Here is a 16,691-nt window from a genome sequence, read left to right as displayed (position 1 = left end):
GAACTCGTTGCTTTGCAGCCTTCATGTTTATTTTCAGGACAAACCGACGCTGTTTATCGTTCAGCCACGAGCTCGGAGCGGTCCGGCTCCAGGTGAACAGCTGACACCTCCGCTGCTGCTCTCACCTGAGCTGTCAGCAGCAGGAGGAGACAGCGCGTCTTTGTTGAGACGGTGTTAATTACCACAGGGTTCAGCGACATTAAATGCAACGATATGACGTCAGGTGTCCGTAAAACAAACTCATAATCCCTCTTTAACGCGTTTTTATCTCACCGACGTGAGTGTGACAACTCAGACGCGTCATCTACTCTGTTCGGAAATATAAAATAAAGCATGATGGTGAATATTCCAGCTGTCAAACAACATATTTAGTGTTTTTATTCCGTTGACACATGAGAGAACAAAGGGAACCTGTCCACATGTCCCCGTTGCAGGCCCCCCGGAGCACCGCTCACTCTCATTGGCTAGCTTCACAAAACGATCTGACCTATCGCGTGACACCACACTGAGAAGCCCTAACGTCGGCTTCTGTGATTGGTCCAAACGTTTGGCGCCTCTTGAATCTGCTGCAGCCGTAGTGGGCGGTGAGTGTGAGACGGTGAGCAGTTTGAACCGCAGCCGTGTTGAGGCGGAAACATTGAAATTGGTCAAATTGTTTATAGGCAGAGTGAAATTAAACGGCGTGATTTATCCACAAACATTGTGTCTTCTGTGCGGACGCCGGAGCTAAAGTGCGGGGGACGGCAGCTTCTCTGTTTGCCGACTCTGGATACGTAAAGCCGGTGTCGCGCAAAGTGAATCGCTCCCTCCTACTGAGCTAACAGCTAGCTAGCCGCCGAGCTAACGTTACAGCTAGCCGGAACACGGAGCCAGCTAATCCCCAACACAAAGGACCGTGTTTGTCATATCCATCCCGAATCACCCCGTTGAATGAGGACTGAGCCTCCTGTGCAGGTAAGAGAAGCTGTCAGTGCTGCTGTCGGTATTTCCAGCGCGTTCGTCGCGGTTCAAATGACCCGGGTCTGTTCTTAATGCTTTGTGGATGCCTCAATCTTTGTTAACTAACCAACTGTTAGCTAGCACGCCGGGGTGTCGTGCCAAATTTTGTATCCCTGTCAGAATTGGTTCCCTCGCAAAAGACACCAACTTTCTTGTCGTCGGTCCCGTGAAGAAAAACATTTACGCCGCGGTGTAAACTGAAGCTTTAATATCCCGGATCACAGTGAGACGGTGTACATGCTCGGTGAAACTCAGTTTGAGGGGATACAAACTTGGCACGACATTGCCAAGCTATCGTTAGCTTGACGCTTGCTTGTTATTTGTAGCTTAGCTAGCTCGTCCTCTCTTGGTCCAGAATGCTGGTTGAAACGGTTCTGACCCGGACTAGTTTATGTTGACACACGTTAAAGGAGTATTCTGTAGTTTGAAGTGGAGGACATTTTAATCATAAAGAGAAATATCTTCATTGACTGATATTTAATCCCGAAACTGAACAAACAAACTCTTGATTTCATGGCTGAATAAACAAATTTACCTTAAAAGGACAACATAATGTGTTGTTTGACTTTTTTTTTTTCTTCACATGACTATATAAACAAAGATACCTCATTAAATATTCAGCTCATATCGATAGCTAATCTTGTTATTCATCTCTGGAAACTAGAGTGATTTAATTGCAGGTACAACAAAAATTAACCTTGTATTACTCATTAAAAACAAATGCATATTTCTAACTGAGTAAAAAGTTAGGACACCTTACCCCCCTGATCGCTGGCGTTTCCCCACTGTGGCTGAAATAACTTCAGTGAGACTTCTTGTAGCCATCTGACAGTCTGGCATCGGTTCAAGGACAGTTTGCCCAAATCCTCAATGCAGAATTCTTCCAGCTGTGAGATTTTTCGGGGGTTTCTTGCATTTACAGCCCGTTTCAAGTTGACCCACAGCTCTGGGCTTCATCTTGGCTTTTCCAGGACTCCATTTTGTAGTTTTCAGTCAGTTCCTGGTGGATTTACTGGTGTGTTTTGGGTTGTTGTCTTGTTTCAGGGTCCAGTTCTGCTTCAACATTATTTACAGATAGTCTCACATGTTCGTCTTGCACCCTCAGATACACGGTAGAATTCATGGTGGATTCTGTGCTGGTGAGCTGACCAGGTCCTGCTGCAGCAAAGCATCCCCAGACCCTGACACCTCCACCTTCACAGTTGGTGTGAGGTTATTTTCCTGTAATGCTGTATTTGGTTTACATCAAACAAACGTCAGTTCTGGTGTCCAGATAATTCAGTTGTAGACTCGACTGTCCAGAGAACATCATTCCAGAAGTCCTGGTCTTTGTTTACGTTCTCTCTGGCAAACTTCAGCCTGGCCTTCATGTTTCTTGGAGAGCAAAGGTTTCCTCCTTGCACGCCTCCCATGAAAGTTAAAGTTGTGTGTCTCTTTCTGATTGTAGAGGTGTGCACTTTCACATCAGCATCAGCAAGAGCGTGCTGTAGGTCCCGTGATGACATTTTAGGGTTTTTGGTGACTTCTTTTCGGTCTGCTCTCTGGGTGAAGTTGCTTGGATAACCAGACCTCAGCATGTTGGCAGTTGTTTTGAATGTCCTCCACTTGTAGCCTATTTTCCTGACAGTGGGAATGGCTGATATCAAGTTTTAAATCTCTTACCAGACTCATAAGCTGCTACAATCTTCTCTCTGAAGGCCTCAGGCAGCTCTGTGGATCTCACAGTGGCGTTCACTCTCACTTCAACAGTCAGGAAGACGCCAAACTAAATATCTGAGGTTTAAATAGAGCAAGCCTCCTTCAAAATGCTGAGTAACGATGTTCTAATCATGTGCACCTGATGTGATACACCTGTGTGTGATTTCAGCCATTTTAAATTGGAATAAATGTGGTGATGTCCTCATTTATTCCTCACCAGAAATAGCATTTATTTCTTTGTTTAAATTACATTTTACAGAAAGTTTCTGTTCAAGTCTCTGTTTTGTCAAAATTGATATTACATATTCAGAGGTCCCAGTATGTTAAAAACACATAATGAGCGCAGAAAGACCTTAACTGACTGACATTTTCTGCCTAAACAAACTAAATTAACAAACTCTTTGTTTCCTTGACTAAATAAACACACTTATATGAAACTTATCCTCGTAACAAACTTACACAATTTATACAGTTTCACTTGTGTTTAAATGTGGCGGACCCTGCCACCTTTCTAGCTTCAAATAGTGTTCTGGGACCTTATTTTCCTCTGACAACAACATGTTGATCCTGCTATTTAAAATACAACATCACTCTAAGTTTGTAATACTACCTCATTAACATTGTTGAGTTTAAATTTCTACTCCAAAATCACACAATGCCAGTGAACTGTAAAGTGTTAAGTTAGATGGTGAGGAACATTCATGAAAACAGGGCAATTAATGAACTTCTTTAAAAAAAAGTGGTTGATGTGAGCATCAACACGTAACGTCTCAGGGTAACTGAGAGGAAGTTAAAGAAGAATAAAGAATAATAGACAGTAACCTCGGTACTGCCAGCAAAACACCTTTTGACTTTGAAACATTTACTTAAACTCTCCATTATATTTGCATCCTGGCTGCTTGTAATCTCAACTCAGTCTGTGGTTCGAAGATTAAGTAGGTGGAAATGTGTCGTACCGCTACATTCCTCCACATTTCTCACGATCTGACACATGGCGTACCAGCATGTCTCCATGACAGCCGTCTCACATGTCTAATCGAAAGTGTGAGATCTCAGTCGGACCAGCCGGGCCGGTAGGCAGCGACTGACGCCGCCTGTCGAGCTGGCAAACGGATCTTGTTGCTACAAGTGAACACACAACTGTTGTAGTTTACAGAGAGTTATGAAAGAACAAACAAAGTGCACACATGGATTTCCTGTTCAACTTCCTCCAGCGAAGAGAGGATTATAGGTAGAAGGTAGAAAATCCTGTCACCTGTGTTTGAAGTATCTTTGATGTTTACGCCCAACGCAGAAGTGCGAACTGAACAGAGGCTGTTTTATGACACCGTCTATTTTCTGTATCGCTGCACATAGTTACTCTTTCATCATATGATACAAGCATTTCAATAAAAATGAGTTTTCTTTTTAATGAAGACAGTCATCCTTCAACGGTCTCCCACAGTTTTAAAGACCCAAGAAACATTTTATAGAACAGATGTTTTTGAAAATGAACACAGTTTATGAGATACTTTACCCAGACAGAACTGTGATGTGTGGATTGGTATCAAAGGCCTCTTATAAATATTGTTTTTGCATTTTAAACCTGAACATTATCTTATTACAGTCAAGTCACAGAGATAAACTGCTGCTTCTTCTTCTTCTGCTTTTTGTAAAACCAGCAGTGTTTTATGTTTTCTACAGTTTCTGTTTTGTTGTAAATGAAACCATCGAGTCGATGTTTCTTTTCAGACTTCCATCCAAACGATTGGTTTTGTGAAATTACCTAAACATACATTTCTGTGCAGCAGATATTATATTGACTGCACCAGTACAGAGCACTGGTTTATATCAGTGGGGGGAAGATAATAACTTATTTTTAAGTCCCAAATGTGGAAATGATGAATACATGAAAGGCTGCTGGAACTGGAGCTGATCAACAGCAGGCCTTCATGCGGTTCTAACATTTGGTTTATTTATGTTTTAGCCCCACATCCAGTCAAGAAGTCCAAGCAAAGACTGAACATCTAAATGTGAAGTATATCAGTGTTTATTGACCTCGTCGTCCTCCTGCTGGTCTGCAGGTTGATCATGGTGCTGACAGGGAAGCGCTCGGAGAAAGGTCCTGCCTGCTGGAAGAGGAGGGTGAAGTCTGAGTACATGCGGCTTCGGCAGCTCAAACGCTTCAGACGGGCTGATGAAGTCAAGGTTTGTCCACACGCCGACCTTCACACTGAGCAGATGTTCACAAAAGTTTTCATGTCAACTTTAACTTTATCCAGAATGTTTTCTGCTGCTGTGGGTTACATTTTAATTTTCCACGAGTGGTGGAAGTTGAGCTGTTGTTGCTGCTGGGTGTCTTCCCTGTTCGCTCCTCCTCACCAACAACTGTTTAATTCAAAACTTCAGTTTCTTTCACACTCGTTTTCCTTCTAGCTCAGAGCTCAAACCGTGCTTCAGTCCTGTCTTTTGTAACTTGTTTTGTGGTGAATTGGAACACGCTGACCGAGCACAGGGAGGTTTTTAGTTTTTTGTCTATCTTGAGTTGCAAATGTGAGTGAAATGCTCACGTTGTTGAGCCCTGGGGTTTGACACAGTTAATACACATTAATGGTAGATTTTTAACTTTCCGTTGGACTCTGAGCATTTAATGGACTTCTTGTTCATGTTGGCTCCAGAGCCAAGCTTTGAAGAGCTGATGACCTTGATATACATCTAGACATTTAGACCTGCTTCTGACTTTGGGTAATACCAAATCTAGCCACGCTACTGTAATGTGGAGACTTGACAATAAAATCTACAGTTTTCTCAGCAGAGGTATTTCATCATGCATAAAAACAGGAAATATGAAGTTTGCATTGCCCACCCTCTCATTTCCTCTCTACGTCAGCAGCATTTAGTCCCTGTCATGTTTTGTTCACGTGTTTGTAATCAGTCACCTGAGAGATAAGTCAAGGAAGCTCTAAATTCAGTCACTATATCTATGAAGGATTACTAGATAAAAGCACATGAAATTGTGTTAAATTGTCCAGATGGAGACGAGGTGGTACTCTGAAAACCTGCTCCAACACTTCAGAAATCAAACGTGGTGGCACTAAAGTAAAGTAAACTGAACTTTCTCGTCAACCTTCCAGAGCATGTTCAACACCAACCGTCAGAAAATCAACGACCGGACGGACATTCTGAACCAGGAGTGGAGGACCAGGCGAATCCAGCCAGTTCACATCATGACGTCCGTCGGCTCTCTGAGAGGAACCCGAGAGGTGAGCAGGTGAACATCTTCCATCAGTGAACAGACGGGTGGAGAACGTGTTCTGACCGTTCCTTTGCTCCGCAGTGTACGGTGGACAGCGGCTTCTCGGAGTTCCCCCGGCAGGTCATCCCGCTGAAGACCCTCAACGCCGTGGCCTCAGTCCCGGTCATGTACTCGTGGTCACCTCTGCAGCAGAACTTCATGGTGAGTGTGGAAAATGCACTTAAAAGTATTTTTGTGTGTAGTTGTAGAAGTTGGACAGTTGTAACCTCATCTGTGTAATGTTGTTGCATCAGGTGGAGGATGAGACGGTGCTCCATAACATCCCCTACATGGGAGACGAGATCCTGGACCAGGACGGTACTTTCATAGAAGAGCTGATCAAGAACTATGACGGCAAAGTCCACGGAGACAGAGGTGAGAGTCAGAGACTGATGGTGGGGAACAAGGCTTGCAAATTCATCATAATCATTATTAACAAAAACAGGATCAAGTTTTTCTTTTCGCCCCACTTCTCTGCGCCAAAAGAAAAAAAATACGCTGAAAATAGATCCAACATCAGGACTTCCAGACATTTATTCTGTGTGCTTGACAACAATCAGCTCACTGGTACCGTAGAAACTTTTGCATTTATTTTCTCTCTCCTTTTTTGATTTGTCTGGGAGGAGGGATTACTCTGGGCAGGTTTGAGAAACTGGCGGCGAGAATTTTTAAACCTTTGTCTGATATTACTTAAAGATTGAACGGGAATTAAATGTGGGTTGGAAAGCGGCAAAGAAAAAAGTGGAGATCCATGTGAAACCTCTGAGCAGCGTTATCTGTTGGCGCTACTTTAGATCCATTCCTCCACGAAGGAAGCGTGGAAGTGTGCGAGCAGTGAAACAGATGTAACGGGAGCATGAATGAGCCTCAGCCTGCAAAAAGACGGCCGGATTAAGTCGAGCTGTTGTTGTGAAATCCTCGTATCTTTTTAAAGAAGAATTTAAAAAATGTAAACGAAGGAAGTCAGGACATAAAAACAACGATCTGTTAATCTTTACACATCTGTGTGCAACAATGACAGCTGAAAAAAATGTTGACACCCAGGAAACCCTTCCTGTGTACGGATACAGAATGGATCAGTATCCTCTCGTGTTCAGACTTAAAATAGCACTGCGGTAAAAATCTGTTTGGAGGTTTTCATTCAGAAAACAAACAGCTGGTGTGGAGATGAGATTCAGGCTGTCTAGTTGAAGAAATGAATTCATGAGTTTTAAAGCTCCTCGGTCAACAAAAAGTAACTTTATAACATCACGTCTTGTGTTTCAGAGTGCGGCTTCATCAACGACGAGATATTCGTGGAGCTGGTCAGCGCTCTGTCTCAGTACAGTGACAATGAGGATGATGAGGAGGAGGAAGAGCAGGACTTCAAGGTAGACAAGATGGAGTTGTGTGAAAGCAAAGAGCATCCAGAGGACGCCCGCAAGGATGGACTCGTCAACAATGAGAGTGAGTCCTTCTTGACTGACGTGGTTGTTATGTCTGCAATCCAGGTGTCTTTGTTTGCTTTAACTCGAAATGTTGTTGTTTAACTGCGCTGCTACTAAGAGCGAAGCAGCCACAGACTGCTGCTTTTTAACTGACGGACGATAAAGAGTGAGTTTTGTGCTCTGATGGAAAGCGTGTGTGTCGTCTCCAGGCCGAACCAGCAGCGACAGCACCAAGAAGTTTCCCTCCGACAAGATCTTTGAAGCCATCTCCTCCATGTTCCCCGACAAGGGCTCCACAGAGGAGCTCAAAGAGAAGTGAGTGGGTTTGTTGTGTGAGAGTGACAGATTACTGAAGTGTCTCCAGAGAAAGTTAATTCACTGTAACTGATTTCTGTCATGTTGACATGACAACTTCAAATTCCAGTGTTGTTACATGTTCGTTTTTAACACAACATTTTCTTGTGTTGTCCTGCAGAAGTTCCACATGTACGCAGCTATGATACTTTCACCTTTTTGTAAAAGCTTTGAGTAAATTAAACTGATAGTCAAGAAGGAACACAAAGGATTTCAATGTTCATGCTTTAACCGAACCGTTCAGGGTCGACACAATACTGGAATTTCTAACTTTGTCCAACAGAGTCGTTAGATATTAACAGTTGAGTTGGAGCCTCTCTGGTGTTGTCACAAAACAGTGTGTGAGCACGCTGTGTGTGTGTGTGTGTGTGTGTGTGTGTGTGCGCGCGCTCGAGTGCATGTATCAGGGTTTCTACACAGCTGTGAAAAGACAAAACAGCCGCACACTTAATTTTGACAGTTATTGAATCAAACTCTGGTGGATATTTACTTTGAAATCTTTGATGACGCGAAATCTTTTTATTTGGCGGCAAACTGTTTACGGCAAAGTGTGGCTCCCATAATTCCATTGTTTGGAGACGGCAGATGTTTCCTCCTCATGAGGAAGCGAGACTGTTTACTCCGCTGTATAAAAATGATCTTATATCGTCATCAGTAGATTGATATTATCAACATGCCGAGTCTTTTGATCTTTGCTAAACTGATTTTAAAACTTTCACGCGAAACAGAGCGAAGGCTTGTTTGACAGGATGAAGAACGCTCCTGTTGTGTGCACGTTTGTCTCAGGGAGCTTCTTTTCTTTAAGTTCGTGACTATAAGCAGCTTTAATTTCTGTGTGTGTGTTTCAGGTACAAGGAGCTGACGGAGCAGCAGCTGCCCGGCGCTCTGCCCCCAGAATGCACCCCGAACATCGACGGACCGAACGCTCGCTCCGTGCAGCGCGAGCAGAGCCTGCACTCGTTCCACACACTGTTCTGCAGACGCTGCTTCAAATACGACTGCTTCCTCCACCGTCAGTACACACACACACACACACACACACACACACACACACACACACACACACTCGCCATCTTATTAACTCAAAGTATGGACGTCATTGTTTTAGTCAACTATCTTCAGTAAATTCAGGCTGCTGAGATAAAACTCCAGCGATCACACCTCTTGGATGGACAAACTGTCTCCTTCCACTTTTAATATTTAAATATTTGCATCATCTTCTGAACTGAAGTTTTAGGTCAGTATTTGTTCAATGACTAGATGGTGAAGTTGGGAAAATACTAAAATACCTCAAAGTTCCCATCTGACTCTTCCATCTCACATCTCCTCCTTTTAGCTTTTCATGCTACTCCAAACACCTACAAGCGCAAGAACCTGGAGAACCTGGTGGACAGTAAACCCTGCGGCATTGACTGCTACATGTACCTGGTACAGGTGAGTCAGCAGCTTCTCAGATTAAAGGGTCAAACCTCTGAAACATTCATTTGATATCTTAGTTGTGTGAATTTTGCTTTTAACGGTCTATGAGATGAGATTGGAGGACATTAAATTAAATCGCAGCACCAGCAGGTTGTGCATCACTGTTGTCGTGCTGTGTTTGCTCAGGACGGGATGGTGACGGAGTTCCCAGGAGGCGGGGTCCCAGAACGGGTGAAGACGCCCTCCAAGCGCACGGCGGGCCGCCGCCGAGGACGGCTGCCAAACAGCAACAGCCGACCCAGCACCCCGACCGTCTCCTCAGAAACCAAAGACACGGACAGCGACCGCGAGGGCAGCAAAGAAGACGAGCGAGAGAACGACAAAGACGACGAGGACAAGAAGGACGACAACACCAGCAGCTCCGGTACGACCGCTCGCGTCCAAAGAAGTTGTGACGCTCTGTAAATCATGAATCATGAATTTGAAAACTAACAAGCTCATCGTCATGTTTGTTTGTGGCATCTCACACCAGACTTGCGACAACTCAGCAGTAAATATTCATGATCAAAGTTATGAGTGTCGATGTGATGAATGACCTTGACAGTGTTCTCTTCTCGGTCCCTGGAGAATATTCCTGTCCTAAGTGTTTGTCTCCTGCGTGCAGAGGGAAACTCTCGGTGTCAGACTCCAGTGAAGATGAAGCTGACCGGCGAGGCTGAAGCGGTGGACTGGAGCGGGGCTGAAGCCTCTCTGTTCAGGGTTCTCATCGGGACGTATTACGACAACTTCTGCGCCATCGCCCGGCTCATCGGCACCAAGACCTGCAGACAGGTGACTGGTTTAACATTTACTCACAGCGTAGGATCCATTTCTGTTTGATTTTCCTAACAAGCATCGTGTCGCGCAGGTTTACGAGTTCAGGGTGAAGGAGTCGAGCATCATCGCTCGGGCTCCGACTGAAGACGAGGACACGCCGCCCAGGAAGAAGAAGAGGAAACACAGACTGTGGGCCACTCACTGCAGGAAGATCCAGCTGAAGAAAGGTCAGAGGTCACTGCAACAAACAAACATGGAAGAGTTCATTGATGTGGGTCCAGAGAAGAACCCAAACATGTTATCGTACTCCTGGTTTCACTGAAACACACAAATGTCTGACACCACGGTAGAAAAACTACATCAGCTCCACAGAGAGCAACAAGAAAACACTAATTAACTGCTGTTGTTAATCAATCAGCTGTAAAGTAAACTGAACGTTACTCCAGCAGCTGCAAGAGACAGAAAAATGGTCAAACTTTAAACTCGATCCACGATGAAATGAAGTGAAACTACTTGGTCTTCACTTCCTCTGATGGTGGGAGGAGATGAAGTGTTGTGGTGCTTTTGTTTACCGCCCACATGTTTGTGCTTCTGCAGTCAGAGCTAACGAGGACAACAGTGGTTACAGATGTAACTCCAGCTCTCTGAGTACTGGAGTTTTGAACCCTTTAGCTGATTTTAGTCACCGACACTCAACGACAGCGAGGAGTTTAAAAAGCCTTCAGTAAAAACATGTTCAGCTATTACGACCTTCAACAGGGCGGCTCAAAATGGCTACCTCGGGGCTGTTAGATCTATATGTTTGCAGACAGTCACATGATCAGTATGTAAACCGTCACACTCGATTGATCTGTGAACGTCGTGTGTGACCGCTGCGTCTCTCCCCGTGCAGACGGCTCGTCCAACCACGTCTATAACTACCAGCCGTGTGATCACCCGCGGCAGCCCTGCGACTCCTCCTGTCCCTGCGTCACCGCTCAGAACTTCTGCGAGAAGTTCTGCCAGTGCAGCTCTGAGTGTAAGAACACACACACACGAACACACACACACTCCTCACAAGTTTCCATAGTAAAATCTCAGAAATGAAACTAACTCTGCTCGCGTGCTGCTGCTGTGTGGACGCAGGTCAGAACCGTTTCCCAGGTTGTCGGTGCAAAGCTCAGTGCAACACCAAGCAGTGTCCGTGCTACCTGGCAGTCAGGGAGTGTGACCCCGACCTCTGCCTCACCTGCGGCGCTGCAGACCACTGGGACAGCAAGAACGTGTCCTGCAAGAACTGCTCCATCCAGAGAGGAGCCAAGAAGGTCTCACACACACACACACACGCACACACACACACACCAAAAGCAACAATACAACCTTCTGTTCAGTCTGTATGTTGCTGATCTGAAGCTCAGACGTGACGCTCTGGTCCTGGTTGTGTTTCAGCACCTGCTGCTGGCCCCATCAGACGTGGCAGGTTGGGGGATCTTCATCAAAGAGCCGGTCCAGAAGAACGAGTTCATCTCTGAGTACTGTGGAGAGGTGAGACTGCAGCGGCGTGGGGCAGACGGGTTCTGATTGGGCTTTAAGAACAATTATTATCATAATATTCAGCTCATCTGACGCCTGCTGGCTCCAGAACTTAACTTCTGATTGTTACATCTCAACAACATCCTCCGTTTCAGCTGTATGTCCAAGAACACTGTGGAAAGGAAGAAGTCGAATAAATTGAATCTGTCCAGGCTGATCATCCGAAATACTGTTGGAAAATGTGTGATGTTGTTTCTGCAGATCATCTCTCAGGATGAAGCCGATCGCAGAGGGAAAGTCTACGACAAATACATGTGCAGCTTCCTCTTCAACCTCAACAACGGTAAAACTCTCTCACGTCTAGTTTTTCTTCATACGTTCACACCTGAAAACTTTAATTAAGTTTTAGAAAAAGTTTAAATTGCTTATGACCACAAAAACAGAACATCTGATTCAGATTTGTTTTCTGTTCCCGACAGACTTCGTTGTTGATGCCACGAGGAAAGGCAACAAGATCCGCTTTGCAAACCATTCAGTGAATCCTAACTGCTATGCAAAAGGTAAGAAGCTGTGACTGAAGAACACCTGGATGAACACCTGGATGTTGGGTCACCTAACGCTTCTCTTCTCTGCAGTGATGATGGTGAACGGAGATCACAGAATAGGAATCTTTGCTAAGAGAGCCATCCAGACCGGAGAGGAGCTCTTCTTTGACTACAGGTCAGAAACAGCCACTGATTGATTTGTTGTTTTATCGACTAAAAGATAGCTCGAGAAAAATAATAGTTGGTACGTTGGGTGACGATCAGCTGCTGTAATTATTGATAATGTGCTCAGTCATTTCAGGCAGCAGTGAGTCCAGACATTGAAGCTCACGTTTCTGTGTGCGTCTGTGTTTCAGGTACAGCCAGGCTGACGCTCTGAAGTACGTCGGGATCGAGCGGGAGCTGGAGATCGCCTGACTCGGACTTCTACCTCCCGTGGATCAACGACACAAAGGCCTTTACACTCAAACACAAACACACGTTCACTTCAGGAAATCGAGACGACTCGTCAAAATGTTAGAAAGCTTCAGGAAAACTGGGAATATTTGAAGCCGAATTTTGATGCTGTTTTTTCTTCTTTCTTTCTCTTTTTTTTGCCACCTTGGTCTTTTTTAAAATGTGTAATTTTTCTTCTGTCGACAAAAAAAGAAAATCTTCCTCTTCTGTCGAGGCGGGAGTCTCGGATTCGTGAATCTTCCTCAGCTGAAGGTGCAGATCAGCGACACACTGACTTTCTAAAGTGTTTTTGTTTTTCCCGGTGAGGTGAGAGGAGACGAACCCACCGCTTGTCTGCTTTTTCGATTCGAGCTTCAGGGACCAAAATCCTCCACCAGCCGCTCTCTGGACTGTGTACTGTGTACTGTGTGCCACATGTGGCTCAGGTGTCATGTTGTGTGTTTTTTCTACAGTGTGAACTAAACCAGCCACACACTCCTCCGAGTGCCACATCACTGTCTGTCTGTAAAACACGAGGCCGCTCACGAAGCAGCGTCACCAGACTCGACTCAATCTGCTACGAATTTCAGTGTTTAGAGCGACAGCGTCTCTTAGAGCCGCTGAGCGGATCCTCACTTCAGTTTATCTGCAACTGAAAATGCAGAATACTTTCCAGATTCTCTAATGTGAGTGTTTTCTATTTTTTTGGCCTGATATTGTCATGAATTTAATATTTTTAGGTTTTGAACTGTTGATCGACAATAACAATCGTTTGAAACATTATTGGATGTTTGTTTGTTCTGGTGCTTTCTTTCTTTGAGTTCAACATATTTCATTTTTCGAAACAGAATTTAAAACTTTTAACCAAATTATTATAAATCATAAGTGTCCGACAGCTTCAGACGGTTCTGGTTCTGTCCGATTGACAATCGAATCAAAAAATAATCAGTGAAAATGGCGAAAAATGGAAAATTCTCACATTTTAGAGGCTGGAATGAATCAAAAGATCTAAAAAGTTCACTGAATATTAAATGTGTTGCTTTTAATTTAGGGTGAAAAAAATAATGTAGAAAAGAGTTCCAGTCAGGCTTTTATTTTGAAAACCTTATGATGCCTTCAGGGCCTACAGGAATAATCTCCGTTATTGTTTTTAGTCCAGGTGACATCACCTCCCGCCACTAAAAACACCAGCAGACGAGTCATCAGGCGGGTCAACTTGCATCTTCTAAACGCTGCTGACGGACACGAGCCGCCATGTTTGTTTTGGGCGCTGACGCTGCTTCGTGATGCCGCCTCAGCTTCAGGTGCTAACGTGAACACACTGAACATCACTACATCCTCACTGCAGGAAACTCAGCCGGCAGACGACGAACACTCAACATTTCAGTCCGGCTGACGTTTCATCTCCGTGTCGTGATCTCCCGTCGCTCTCCTGACTGAGCAGCGCTGCTTTTACCAAACTCCACCTGAACCCCCCGTCGATACTGACGGAGGTTCTGACTCATGTTCTCCTGACGCTCCGCCGCCTGCTGAAGGTTTCCGAGCAGCACTGTGCTCCACTCACACTCACACAGATCCACGTTGTTAACCATCAGCTGGTGCAGAGCTTCAGTCTGTACGGAGCTGAAACTTGAAAGAGTGTTTCTTGTCGGGCTGCAACAAACGTTTCGTCCTGATTTAATTTCTCTCTCTCAAAGTTTTACAGCCTTCAAATGTCTCATTTTGTCCCAACAGTCCAAAAGTAGAAGAGATTAAATTTAAAACTCGGATGTTCCTCTGCTCAGGGCCCAGCAGGTCCCTTTAGTTTACTCAGCCCAAACATTTAAATCTGGAAGGTCAAGCCCCGAGATCCCACGCAGAAGATTCTGGTTATAACAAGGTGTAAATATGGTGTGTTCAGGGAAGTCGGGATCTTGGAGACGTGGATCACAGTCGACAGATCGCCGTCCTCGTCTTCTGTAGAAAACGTTGTATCTTGAATGCGTCGACGAACAGACCCGAGTGCGAGTCGAGCACAGTGAGAGCGCGAAGGGAAACTCCAGACCGTGAACTAGTCGCGAGGCGTTTGTTGGACCTGCAGCGTCCCGCTCTCTGCCGTGCCTTCAGTCCAGTCCCGTCTGATTAGTCACTTCCTGCATGATGAAGAAGTTTTGGGTCCTCGTCTGTCTGGTGCTCCTTCAGAGGACCTCGCACTGCCTCGTCCACGTGATGTCCAATCAGTATCATATAATCTTGATGGTTTCCAGAGTTCCTCTTGTTAAATAAGCCTTTTAATAACGTACCAACAATCACTTTGACTCTTTTTATCTTTTCTGATGTGAATTCTGGTGCTGTTGGCCCGACGTCTGACCGACTTGAAGCAATACCAGCCTCTGTATTTAGATTTTCACCCTCCTGCTGAGGAGATGTTCCTGTTTGAGCTCCACTTTCTTACCTTACACCTGTAATTTATTAGACGGACGTCTCGTGCTGCTGCGCCGTCTGGTCGATGGGTTAAAGACTTCAGGGTCTCCTGGTGCTTCACTCGTGGAGTCCTTACGCGTCCTCAGCTCAGCTCTGGGAAGTTTCCAGGGTGGAGACGAGATTTTCAATATGATTTAGTCAAATTTGTGTGCATGAAAATAGCAAATATGATGTTCTGAACACAATCTGGTGAATATCTGAAAGAACGCTGCAACTGATGATCAATCGATTAATCATTTAAAAGATTGCTAATTGCTTTTCTGTCCAAGTCCACAGACCTCACCGTCATGAAGGACAAAGAAGAGCAGCAAATCCTCACGTTTTAAGAACCAGGATAGTTTTGATTGAAAAGTAACTGACTCGATCGATCAGTCGGTTGTTTGTTCGCTGCAGCTCTGATCTCAAACACAAATGTAGAAACTCTTTTTGTTTAAGATCACAAACATTTAACTGCTGATTTTTGAGCCTCCTCGTGCAAAGACATCGTATGAAGCAGCGACTCTGAACTGACAGACGAACTCTCCAGCAGCTGTTTTTATTGATTAACTGACGTGTCGATCGGTGAAATCGGCTCCTGTGAAGATTCACTGATGTTTAAAACTCAGACGTGACTTCAGCTGCGACGATTCAGAACCAGCAACTCGTCAAAAGTCACGTTCATGTGAATTCAATCTGTGGACGATCGTTTCTGCCAGAAAACAGATGAAAACTAAACCTTGATAGTAAAAAGTTCCTGCTGTAAATCAGTTCAGCACTTTGACACAGGAAGTCAATAAATCAAGACATAAAGGCAAAATAACGAGACAGAAGATTATTATTAATAAAAAGGTTCTTAATCTGAGAAATCGAAATTAGGAAATGAAAAGTCCAAAAAATTGTCATTGAGCTCAAAAGTTTAAGTTGATGATCATGAGAAGAAGCTCTCGTCTCCTGAATTTATGAAATGAAAATTCACAATAATGAGTTAAAATAAATGTTTCTAAATAATTTCATCACGTTTTCCTGACGAGACGTTATTTATATCCTTCATTTCTTGTTTCTGGCACTGAAGACTTCCACAGAGATCAGCAGCTCGACCCGTCAGCTGTCTGAACAGTTAAAGTGAAACAGATTCATGATTTGAGTCTTTGAGTCAGAAACACTCGAGCAGCGTCTGAGCCGGGAGTTATTTATCGTTTCAGACGTCCGCCTGCGTTAACTCTTCACTCCTCTTCTCCTCAAACCAGGACCACTTTGTTCCTCCGATGACAACAGGTGCTGATTTTGTAATGTTTACAGGGATTTTGTTGTTCAAAGTGATGCAGATTAAAATATTATAAATGGTTGATTTGTCTCTGACTTTATTTAAACTCACACTTTTCTCGGGGAGCTGAGGCGAGCGCAGAGACTGTGGCGACACTCATACAGGAAGTGTCGTCATGTTTAATGATCCATCAGGTCGTCAGATCGAATCCTGATCGATCACATCGGGAAGACGAGTGTAACTTCAGTCTGACATACAGCCTCATAACTTCAGAGGGTTTTTCAGATTCTTTATGGGTCTTTTTTAGCCAAAATTCTGCAGCTAAAAGTAAAAAAATATGCATTTTGAGTGAGTTTTGCTCTTAAAGGAACAGTTCAACTAAAAAATGAAAACATTTCTGGAGCTTCACAGTTAAACAGTAGCTGGAGACTTGATTTAAGACAAAAAAACTCCTTTTAAACTTTGCAGAATTTGTTGTTAGCACTTCCAGATTACTTTGATACTGA

The 16,691-nt window shown here is 44.3% G+C and overlaps 2 protein-coding genes across 5 annotated transcripts in view; one reads left to right on the top strand and one right to left on the bottom strand.

Moving 5' to 3' along the window:
• Positions 1 to 2,747, bottom strand: part of LOC119009075 — a 34,545-nt gene extending 31,798 nt beyond the window's left edge. For 3 of the 4 annotated variants that reach the window (XM_037080070.1, XM_037080072.1, XM_037080071.1), the window contains exon 1: positions 1,760 to 2,747. The gene's annotated coding sequence lies outside the window, so the exon portion shown is untranslated. The remainder of the gene's footprint in view (positions 1 to 1,759) is intronic. The other variant, XM_037080073.1, reaches the window with a different exon arrangement.
• On the top strand, positions 557 to 16,267 carry ezh2 (enhancer of zeste 2 polycomb repressive complex 2 subunit). Its single transcript, XM_037080052.1, has 19 exons — positions 557 to 954; positions 4,761 to 4,884; positions 5,811 to 5,939; positions 6,014 to 6,133; positions 6,226 to 6,346; positions 7,238 to 7,417; positions 7,608 to 7,713; positions 8,601 to 8,764; positions 9,089 to 9,186; positions 9,358 to 9,595; positions 9,836 to 10,002; positions 10,079 to 10,214; positions 10,880 to 11,005; positions 11,113 to 11,291; positions 11,416 to 11,511; positions 11,761 to 11,842; positions 11,979 to 12,059; positions 12,135 to 12,219; positions 12,401 to 16,267. The coding sequence occupies exons 2-19, from the start codon at positions 4,768 to 4,770 to the stop codon at positions 12,459 to 12,461; spliced, it is 2,286 nt and encodes a 761-aa protein (XP_036935947.1). The 5' UTR covers positions 557 to 954; positions 4,761 to 4,767; the 3' UTR covers positions 12,462 to 16,267.
• The last annotated feature ends 424 nt before the right edge of the window (positions 16,268 to 16,691 follow it).

Source organism: Acanthopagrus latus, chromosome 19 (assembly GCF_904848185.1).
Source record: "Acanthopagrus latus isolate v.2019 chromosome 19, fAcaLat1.1, whole genome shotgun sequence".
In the NCBI taxonomy this organism is placed as follows: Eukaryota; Metazoa; Chordata; class Actinopteri; order Spariformes; family Sparidae; genus Acanthopagrus; species Acanthopagrus latus.
The sequence above is the reverse complement of the archived record's forward strand: the minus strand, read 5'-3'. Positions and strand labels throughout refer to the sequence as shown.

What these genes read in the sequence shown, in the direction of transcription:
- ezh2 (XM_037080052.1), top strand. Translation starts at nt 4,768, where the DNA reads ATGGTGCTGACAGGGAAGCGCTCGGAGAAAGGTCCTGCCTGCTGGAAG. An exon ending in CTCTGAGAGGAACCCGAGAG is followed by an intron (nt 5,940 to 6,013) that starts GTGAGCAGGTGA and finishes TTTGCTCCGCAG; the next exon opens with TGTACGGTGGACAGCGGCTT. An exon ending in GCACCAAGACCTGCAGACAG is followed by an intron (nt 10,003 to 10,078) that starts GTGACTGGTTTA and finishes CGTGTCGCGCAG; the next exon opens with GTTTACGAGTTCAGGGTGAA.